This window comes from Arachis ipaensis, chromosome B2 (assembly GCF_059453495.1).
Source record: "Arachis ipaensis isolate K30076 ecotype BB chromosome B2, ASM5945349v1, whole genome shotgun sequence".
In the NCBI taxonomy this organism is placed as follows: domain Eukaryota; kingdom Viridiplantae; phylum Streptophyta; class Magnoliopsida; order Fabales; family Fabaceae; genus Arachis; species Arachis ipaensis.
In genome coordinates, this window is record NC_142437.1 from 110,951,743 (window position 1) to 110,963,210 (window position 11,468).

The following is an 11,468-nucleotide window of genomic DNA, read 5'->3' on the forward strand; positions in this document are numbered from 1 at the left end:
TGTGATCATTTTATTGGAATAGGTATTTTTATAGAACACGCGTAACACAAAGAGAATGACACCTTATTTCAGTAGGTGAGGATAAATTTTAATTTCATCACCTTCCCAAAAAATTTATATGTATATGATATATAGTATACAATTATACATTATTCACTCATATACAAAAGACCTTTATAGATCATATATATGTTGTCTCACGTGTATTTAATAAATTAAGAGCTTCGCGAAAATAAACCTCTATTCTCGATCATTCAAATATTACAATAAATTAATATTTGTTCAAATGCTAAAATCATGAATATAATTAGGCATTAATGATGACGTATATAAAAATAATCATAAACATAATATTCACCAAGTATTTAAAGATAACCCTGTAAACTGTAGTGCATCACCAACAACCAATTGCGACGGAATTCTCTGTGAAGTACTCTTCTTAAATCTCTATAGTAAATAGCTTTTTATTAAATTTCTATAGTGAATAACTTCTTATTATTAGAAGAATTTCCATTAACACATAGCACAACAAAAAAAAAACAAAAATCTCTCTTAATATATTATAGTATTATAATTATTAAAATATATTAAAATCAATTAGTATTGATTATAATTTTTTTAATATTGATCCTGCTTTATTATTTGCCTTATAAATATATATATATGGTAAAAGCACAACAGAAAACAAAGAATACAACTAAATCCATCTAAAAGGTGTATACAAATAGATTAAAATTACAACAACAAAATCTGAAATTTAAGACGGATGATGAATGGATTAGTTCCAGTCTTCATCACTGAGTTGATCATCAGTGTCATCCTTGGGAGGTCTAACAACCAATACAACCATTCCCAAACTTTCCTTGACGCCATTCTCCTTCAATGCTGAACCCCTCTGAACCATTAAACCATCATGACCATCAACCTTAGCCAAATAGAACCCATCATCCGCAACTACCTCCGTATTCTCTCTATCAGCCACCACCAAAATAGGCTCCTCCTTGTAATACCTATTCACCTTCCATGGCAAAATCCTCGCATCCACAAATGAAACCACAACTCCTCCTCTCCCCATCGTAGCCACCGGTTCCCACCGGGGCAAAACCACCCAGCTCCCCCACGCTTTCTCTGCCCTCACGATCCTGAACTCACCCTCGCTCCTGCACTCAAACGGTGCCTCCATAACCTCCTTTTCTCCCTTTTCCGCCTTGCATACCGGCAACACAATAACCGAGGTAGCCTCCGCCACCTCACCGTACTTCAACCTCACCACCGGCACAAGAACACCTCTTCCGACCTCGTTCCCCTTCTCTTCATCCGTGTCTCCTTCCCCCTTCAACTCCTCCAGAACCGTGTTCTTCGCCTTCTCTGTGACGGCAACCTTCAGCGCCTGTTCCAACGCAGAAGTTCTCTGATCAGAAGGGTTCTTGTGCTCCCTGCTTTGCCGGTAATACATGAAAGAGAGACAATCTCCGGGGAGAGTGTAATCGAAGCTCTCCCAACCCTTCTCCCCTCTCCTGCCAGGGAAATCTTTCATAGCGCGCGCCAAATTCTGAGCTCCCTTTCCATCGAACTTATTATCCACTATGTAACGGGCGGCGGCAGAGCGCTGGGAAGCACTCAGGAGGCGAATCTCGTAGAGAATCTCAGCGCCGCTGGTATCGAAGGCGGAGAGGACGTCAGGGTCAGTATTTGACTGTTGGAGTGACTCCCGGACTTGAGCAGCGACGACGAGGCGATTCTGCTCGACGCCGGATATGCCGGTGAGCTCTTCAATAGAGGGAGGGGTGAAGCCATCTTGGATGAGGGAGGAGATAAGGGGAGCGTACTCATGCCATGTGCCGAGTCGGTTGGCGAGAACTTCTATGCGGCCGGCGGTGTCGAGGGTGGCAAACTGCGAGGGGAGCGGTGAAGGCGGTGGTCGAAAGGGCTGGTAGAGTTGTTGCTGCTGTGGGGGTTTGGATCTGGGAATATACGGCGATGGGTTTAGAGAGGCCGAAACTGAAAATGAATGTTGTTTGTTGTGTTTGAAGGAGTGGTTGCGATTGGGGCCGTGGTTGCGGCTGTGATTGCCAGAGAAGTAGAGACTCTTCACCACGCTGCTCACTGACAGTGCCATCATCCTTCTTTCCTTTCCTTCTACCTTATCTGCTCACTTATCCTAATATATTCTAACTTTCATGAGCAGCTCTTTATTGCTATCTACTCTCTTGAATATCTTTAATTAATTTTCTTGCATTTTTTCTCCTATGATAAGAATAAAAAAAAAAAAAAGGATAAATGTTAGAATAATTTATAAGAAGATTTGTTTAATGTATTAAAAAACACTTAGTACTCTCTAGTACTCTATTAAATACCTTAAAAACACCTAATAGTCTAATACTTCTTGGTACTCTTTTTATATATACTTACCGACACTATTAGACAAGTTAACATGGTATAAAATATATAAGCAAGTAAGTCTCTATCTATTTAGCAACCAATTTAAAGAATAATTTGTGTTATTAAATTTTAATATTATATTGTAATGCCTCACAATTTAGCATTTTATTTATTTAAATATAAATTGATTATGTTTTATTGCATATTAATTCACCATTTTTGTTAAATATTTTTTCTTAAAACTACAAAGTTCATATTATTAAATTTTTATTTAGTAATAAACTCTTATCATTTATATTTATATTATGAAATTTGAATATGTAATTATATAAATAATAAATGAATTATTTGAAAATTTGGTAATAAAATAATGTTGAGTTCTTTTGCAAATATAAACCATACAAGATGAGTTTTGTAACTTTGAAAAAAAAATAAAACATTTAATTAAGGTTGTGAAGTAATATCCAGTAATTATTTAATAGCAAAAAATATTTTTTAAATTGGTTGCTAATAGAGATAATAACTAAAATAATTTATCAATTACTACCTCATTATTAAGTTAATTTTTTTTTGTTACAAATTGAAATACATCTTGTGTTATGTCAGTTAATATTTTATATTAATTTTTATTTCATATCCATTTTTCATTAATATCATTGATCGATCAATTGAGAGAAAATTTAAATCGATTGATATTTTAAAATTGATAAATCGAAAAATTAATTTAATTATTACTTGTAAAATTTAGATAAAACTGTAAAAGTAACAAATTTTTTTTAGTATCCCAAAGCAAAGATATACAAGTGAATTTCTAATGGGTTGTAATTATGGTGTAATCCAGGTATATGGGCCACGGTTTCGCCCTATTTCTTATGCCAAAAAAAATTCACACCAACTGAATTTCGTGAAAAAAAATTTTTAAATGAAAATTGCACCCACCTATTTTTAGTTTGAGAAATTCAAAAATTTTAAAAGATCCCGAGAATTGTGTTTTTAAAAAATAAAAAAATTCACATATTAAAATCACAACCACCAATGACCAATTTCTTTAAGTATGAATTGAAAAAATTACAAATCGATCCATCTGTTCTTGCCATTTTGTAAACTAGTCCTCATATTTTTAGACAATTACAAAAAAGCCCGTATGTGTGAGAAATTCACACATTCTAGCATACTTTTTTAGCCGCAAAGATATCTCATAGAAGTCTCTAAACACCATAGACCATGATATGCTATATATCTCATTGACACTAATAACAAATTAATTTTTTTCTCTTAATTCACATAATTAATTTGTTCTGAATTAATAGCTAGCCATAGCCAAACATAAATGCACTGAAAGTGAGGTGCTTGTGATAGATAGTAAAAGACACCAACATCATCAACACAAAACAATTACATGTGAAGAACTAAGCAGCTCTCACTACATTACCATATATATCACGAGCCCACAAAGATAAAATAAAACACTATAATTTAATCATCATATTACAAATTAATTAAGAGATTAATAAGGTGGCCACCAATTTTTCAAAACAGAAGGATCAATATTGGTAGTGGCTTCATCACCTTGAATGCAACACTGAGATAATGGTAGCTCCGGTAAGGTCTCAAAAACTGATGAAGAAACATTTTGTTGCTGATGAAGAGGAACAACAATGTCCTGATCAGCAGGGTAACAATAATAATAGCACTGATCATTTATACTATTATCATTATTATTATTGTTGTTATTCACATGATCATAGTTCATCATCAAAGTTTGGTGAAGCCAAATCTGAGCCTTGAGGAACTTAACATAGTGAATGGCTTCTTCCAACATAGAAACAGTGTCCATCTTGCTGCCACCAGGGACCATGCTCTGAAGGATCTTGAACCTGTCACTGATTCTGTGCCTTCTTTCTCTTGCTGCCACACTTTGTGGGTCAGTTGAGAGTTTCATCACTCCCTTGTTCTTCCTCTTATTGTTGTTCATAGCATTACCTTTCTTCCTCTTGTTGTTTGGGTTTGAAGATGAGCCTTGTTCTTCTATTGATGCACATGTGATGGTGTTACCACTTGGATCAATGCAATCCATGTGCTTTTTTTTGCTATGGTAGTAGATATAGTGTGTTATATTCTAATAATTTTGGGTATGTAAGGGGGGTTGTGTCCATTTTGACAAGTATATATAGGAAGATGAAAATGAATATGAACAAGGTACAAGGATTATGATGGAAAATGGTTTGTATAATTATTTTGCTTTGTTTATGCAATTATAGCTTTAAATTGTGATCACATTTTTGTTATAGCCAGTGACGTGAAAACTATATATTGTGATTTATTTTTTGGAAAAGTATAGGTATAGACAATAAGAATACTAAATAATGTGAACAATATGTATGTTGGATATTCAATTCAATAGGTATGTAGATGATTATGTTCATTATTTTTAATTGGATGATTATTTCTTTTGATTCGATTTACTCATGCACAGTTAACAATAGTTGGATGTTCAATTCACTAGGTGTATAGATGGATATCATATTATTAAAGTTTATGAGGTAATTTGAGGGTGGAGTATTTTTTTACTTTATTGGATTATTTTTAAAACTTATTATTCACATTATTTACAAAAATCATTGTCTATCTAACAAAATTGTTATTTTTATAAATCATCCATTAAAGTATATTCGTCTACTTAAACCAATATTAAAAGTTTGACTTTCAGTTTATCTATACAACAACTTATTATTTAACTTTAAATATAAATCATATATGTAATAGATTAATTCTTATTAGTCTATCAAATTAAAAAATATTGTAAAAAAATATAAAACATATATATTAAAGAAATATAATTGTTATTGTAATGTTAACAGTAATATTCCAGCTGCAATTACAATTGTATGGATATAATTAAAGTTTTAAATATAATTTTTGACTATTAGATTTGAAATAAATTTATTTTACATGAACTTTACAAGTTATTCCATATATGAGATATAATTTTGTATTTAATCAATAGAAGGATAAAAATAAGTAAAAATATTGAAAAATACTATTTGTATACTAAAATTAGCCACTAAAATCAGTTACCAATGTATTTGTGTATAAATACATGTGTGGTTTAATTTATTTTTAATGTGTATTTATATTCTAATATGTATTTTATACTGATGGTTGACTTTGATGGCTGATTTTGGTGTACACCTAGCATAACCCATAAATATTATATTACTTCTTCACTTGATTTTTCAAATAAATGAAAGAGAAGTGATATTGTCATGTGATGTGAGTCGCCCAATCTTTGCCTTAGGATATGGACATGTTTGTTTTTTTGGTAGGGACCCGGAGCTAAAGCCCGTTGGAGAAGAACCTAGGTTCTTTTTTTTATAGTTAATACTCATATATTGCCAATAAAAAATTATAATATTATTGAACCATCCATTGCCATAGTTCTATATTGGTACAAGTTAAATAGTTTCATATTAATTAATCAATAATGAAAAAATATTATGTAACTAATTAGATTTGTAAGCTTCATTTTAGCTATGTTCTTTTTTTAATTTGCATGTGTTATAACATGGGACTTCTATGAGTTATAAATTTTGATTAAGTATATAATATATATAAAGCACCTACTCAAATAAAAATATTAAAAATATTTTTTTATAAAAATTTTTATATGTTAAAAATATGTTTTGTTTATTTAATTACACTTTAAAAAAATAATATTTTTCTAATATATCAAAATTAAATTTTATAATTTATTATCTAATAATAATAAAAAATATTTTTATATAAAGATAATTAAAAAAATTTCATAATAATATCCACCTATATATAAAAATAGTACAAATGATACATCCCTTCAAAAAGTGACATTATGACCCACATGCATGAAGAGGGCAAGTGAATGAGTGAAAGGAGATTATTAATTTATTATTGATTAGGCCCTCCATTCCATTTTTCTTTCTTTTGATTCCAAAGCTACTACACTTAGGTGATCAATGAACAAAGTAAGATCTTTTGTCCTGAAATCGAAGCAAAAGTGTATTACAGTTGCAGGTGTATCTAAATTCTATACCCAAGAACAAAAATAGACCATTAGTTGCTTCGCTTTATTGTGTACGATTGTGCTTTTGATCCCATACACATAATGTTGGTTAAAAGAGAATGGAGTAGGTCTCAATTAATAGTCAATTTCATCTTTATAAAAAAAATAAGCTAACAAATTAAGATTAAACTCATTTTTAAAATATTTAAAATAATAAAATTAAGAAACAAAGATAAATAAATCCCTAACTTTATAATTCAAAGATAACATAAGTTTTTGACTAATTAAAAATAAAAATAAAACGTCTCTCGCTATATAAAATATGAGATATTTAAGTTTTGATAAAAGGACAAATAGGTCCCTGACCTTTTGCCCCGCGGACATTTTCGTCCCTGACCATTGAAAAATACTTTTAAGTCTCTGACCTTCACAAAATTTGGACGAATCAGTCCCTCCGTCCAAATGCCTCCGTCAGGGACTGATCCGTCCAAATGCCTCCGTCAGGGACTGATCCGTCCAAGTTTTGTGAAGGTCAGGGACTTAGAAGTATTTTTCAATGGTCAGGGATGAAAATGTCCGCGAGGCAAAAGGTCAGGGACCTATTTGTCCTTTTCTCTTAAGTTTTTTATCCAAAATATATATGGACAAATAGATTTTTCAAAGAGACTTAGATATCTCGTATTTTAAAAAATGATCGAGTAATTTTTTTGTATTTTTAATTAGTCAAAAATTTATTTATTTTTGAGACAAAAAGTCAGAATCTATTTATCGTTTTTTTTTTCAAGTTAATTTTGATCATTAATAAAAGAGTGAAAGATGATTTTTTTTTTATATAAAAAAAAGTAAGAATTTGCATGTCTATTTAATTATAATATAGTAATAATAATAATAATGATTTACCATCATATATGTTGAAACGAGAATTGTTTAAGAAAAAGATTCTTAAGGTCAAATCAAGCAATTAGCACTTCTTTTGAAGGGAAAAACAAAAAAGAAAGAAAGAAGAAAAGGTATTAGACCAAGATTTTAATTTGCTTGAAGCCACTAGAATGAATACAATGGCTTTAGAGTCAATTTTTAAAATCACACACATCCCAAAGAAAACAAAGTTTTGTTTTTTCACATGTATCTTTGTTGGGGTACCCAAGTCTCTTCCTTCTTCCCCAAGCGGAGTGTTTTAATTTTTCTTTTTTATCGAAGGGTCCAACATGCATGGAAAATTTGAACAAAATGGCACCATCATCTAACATTGTCTTCTTTACTTTTTTTTTAATTTTCACTAATTTTTACTAAATTCGTTGTAATTATATTATACATAATACATTCTTAGATTATTATTTTTTTAAAAAATAACACTTAAATTTTTTAATTTATTTCAATCGTATTAACAATATATTAAAAATTAGGCACAAACTCAGTCTTGCATATAGAATCTTTATTAAAATATAAAATATTTATTGAAAATAAATAAAAAATATATAAATTTATATATAAATATATAATAATTGATTTAGTAGTTAATTTTTATTGTATAATACATAGAATTTTTGAATTTATTTAGTTAAATATTAAGGCTAACATAATAACTTTCATTAATTGAGTCAAAATTTTAAATTAAAAATATAAAATAACTATATATTTTATCCTTAATTTGCAAGAGTGCTTGAAAAACTGTTGGGTGGATCACAAGGTTATTATGCAAAGCTGTTTGGTTCTTCTTGTCTAACTGTCTTTGTGACACTGCAATGTTACAGAAGCAGAACTTGTTCTGTTACACTCATGAATCATGATGACAGAAACTTCCTGCTGGTGGGAACACAAAAGCAAAAGCTGAAATATAGCTAGTGGTAGTAATTTATATAGTAGATGGAAAAAAAATTAGAAGAAGAAGAACAAAATGTGAAGTCAAAGGTGAAAAACAAAAAGGAAGGATGAATAAATAAATAAAACACAAGGGCATGTGGCTCCAGCCTTCTTTGATGTGATGGTGGTAAGGTAGAACCTTAATAATTCTTACTTGTGCACACAAAATCACTTTTGCTAGGGGTATATTATTAAAATAAAATGACAAGAAATATTTATGAATTTGTAAAAAAAAAATGAAAATGAAGATTTGATTAAAAATCGTGGAGTCTTTATCAATATAAATAAATAAATATCTAAATTGGTTTTCAATAAATTTTAATTGGGCACTATATATAGTTTTCAATAGAAATTCTCAAAAATTATTTTTACTAGATAATTTAGTTTATTTATTTTTTTCAATTAAATTTTTTATATGCATCTTGGACAAAAGTCCAGAAATTAATTTTAGAATAGATAAAAAAAATATTGTAATTTAATCTTATTGCATCATGGTGTATTATGTAGAAATGTGGATCTATTATATAACAGACTTGCAAAATGTAAGTTATACTTTGCATCATAATGCAATCTGCATTTTGTATTGATGCAGAATCAGCATGCATTGGAGAGAGAAAACATGTCACCATACGCGAGATAAATTTTGCTTCATTGACCGTGTTTAAATGCATGGTTGAAGAGATATGAACTCTCATCAATCTCTATTAAATGAGTGAAAGAGCAGAGAGAGAGCAAAACTAGAGAGAAGAATTAAAACAGAAAAATCAGAGAAGATAAAAGGAAGATACAAAAATGGCAGAAAGAAATTGAATTCATTATAATTCACAAGCAATTTATATACATCACGCAGTGCATGCAGCTGTATAACAAACTTTCAAAAACCTAATCTTCTAGTTCACTAACTTTTCTAACAAACTCTAGTGCTAGCTTGCATAAATAATCACTAACTAATCTAACTATGACTAGTTTGATTACGCTGCAACATTTATCTACTACAATTACAGCCTCTCTCAAACTAAGACTCAAGGTATAGCCTCCCTTAAACTAGATCTGTGTATGTCTAAGAGGCCTAGTTTGCCAATGTTAGATGTAAAGGGACCTGGTACAAGAGCCTTAGTAAGGAAATCAGCAAGCTGATTAGATGAGGATACTGGCATCAAATGTGTCAAGCAAGAGAGGTGTTGATTTCTGGCTATGTGACAGTCCACTTCTATATGCTTAGTTCTTTCATGGAAGATGGGATTTATTGCAATATGTATAGCTGATCTATTGTCACAAAACAGGGTTATAGGTTCTTTCAAAGACATTCCTAAATCGCGCATGATGTAACTCAACCACTGAGCTTGACATGTAGCAAGGGCTAAAGCTCTATATTCCGTTTCGGATGAAGATCTCGCCACTATACTTTGTTTCTTACTTTTTCAACTGATCAATGAGCTCCCAAGATAAAAACAATGGCCAGTGAGTGACCTCCGAGTGTCTGTGCATGTGGCCCAATCCGCATCTAAGAATCCAATAAGTTTTAGATCATTTGTTTCTGAAAAAAAAAAAACACCAGTCGATGAAAAACCCTTCAAATATCTTAAAACCCTTTGTGCTGCTTGCATATGAATATTAGTTGCACAATAAACTGACTAAGTCTTCCCACTGCATAAGCAATATCTGGCCTAATATTCGTGAGATATAAGAGCGTCCAACTAATTACCAATAAGGAGTGTGATCGGCCAGCGTTGTCCTTTTTGCCTTTGACAATTTTGAAACAGAGGTATAATCTATTGGTGTGCTTGCTGGTTTGCAATTAAAGAAGCCAAAATCCTTGAGTATGTCGAGAGCATATTTGCATTGACACAAGTGAATGCCTTGTGAGGTTCTGGCCACCTCCATACCTAAGAAGAATTTGAGATTTCCTTAATCTTGAATTTGTCATCAAGTAAAACTTTAATTGATTTAATTTCATGGATTTCATCACCGGTTAGGACCAAAGCATCAACATAGACCATGATAATGGTCACACCCTGAGCTGTAACCTTAGTGTAGAGAGAATGATCTGATTCTAATTTTGTGAACCCAGCTGAGGTGAGAGTGTCGGTTAATTTCAAGTTCCACTGCCTACTAGCCTGGCATAGTCCATAGAGAAATTTTTCTAATTTATATACCAAATTGGAACCAGTTTCAGAGTGTTGAAGTGCTGGAGGAAGGGACATGTAGACTTCTTCATTTAAGTCACCATGTAGAAAAGCAGTGTTGACATCCAACTGCTTGATGTGCCAATGCTTGGCTGCTGCTAGTGCTAGAACAACCCTCAACATGGTCATGCGCACGACTGGACTAAATGTATCAAGAAAATCTGCACACTCTATTTGCGTGAAACCTTTGGCCACAAGTCTGGCCTTTTATCTTTCGATTGAGTTGTCAGGGTAAAATTTGATTCGAAACACCCACTTACAACCTATAGCTCTTTTGCCATCAGGGAGCTTCATGATCTACCAAGTTTGATTTCTCTTCAAAGCTTCAAGTTCACTTTGGATGACTTCTCTCCAGCAAGGATGAACAGCAGCCTCCCCATAATCACTAGGTACAACAGTTGTAGCAACAGCCAAAGAGAAGGATTTGTGTGTTGAACTAAGTGCATCATAAGACATGTATGTTGAGATAGGGTACCTGCAAAGAGAGTTGGCAGCAGTGTATGTGCTATTTATCTTATAATGGTATTCCTGAAGATAAGATGGAGGTCTTTTAATTCTGGTTGATTTTCTTGTTTCAATTGGAGTGTGTGTGTGTGTGTGTGTGAAATGTCATGAATACATGGAATGTTTTGTGAAGTTTGATTTTCTTGGGATGAGATTAGTGGCGATGAAATTGGTGAATTTGGTGTGAGTGGTGTTTGTGCAGTTGGGGCCGGTGTGTGTGTGTGTGTCACTGATATAATAAGTGTCATAAGTGAATGGGTCAAATGAATGATTTTTGAACTATGCAGATATGGTGAATGTTGAGGCAATGAGTCAACATGAGATGCACAAGATGTTATTAAGTATGGAAATTGAGATTCATAGAAAATTACATCTCTTGAAGTGAATATATTTTTGGAGTTGAGATCCATAAGAGTAAAACCTTTAGTCCCTTCTTTGAATCTTAAGAAAATGCATTTCTTAGCTCTCGGATCAAGTTTACTTCTTGCATTAGT

The 11,468-nt window shown here is 31.9% G+C and overlaps 1 protein-coding gene across 1 annotated transcript; it reads right to left on the reverse strand.

Annotated features, from left to right (window-relative positions):
- Nucleotides 1-613: 613 nt before the first annotated feature.
- Nucleotides 614-2,327, reverse strand: LOC107625787 (rubisco accumulation factor 1.2, chloroplastic). Its single transcript, XM_016328500.3, has one exon. It carries the CDS (start codon nt 2,120-2,122, stop codon nt 779-781), a length of 1,344 nt encoding a protein of 447 aa, XP_016183986.1. The 5' UTR covers nt 2,123-2,327; the 3' UTR covers nt 614-778.
- Between the last annotated feature and the right edge of the window lie 9,141 nt (nt 2,328-11,468).

Excerpts from the sequence above, each read along its gene's own strand:
- LOC107625787 (XM_016328500.3), bottom strand. The coding sequence starts at position 2,122 with ATGATGGCACTGTCAGTGAGCAGCGTGGTGAAGAGTCTCTACTTCTCT.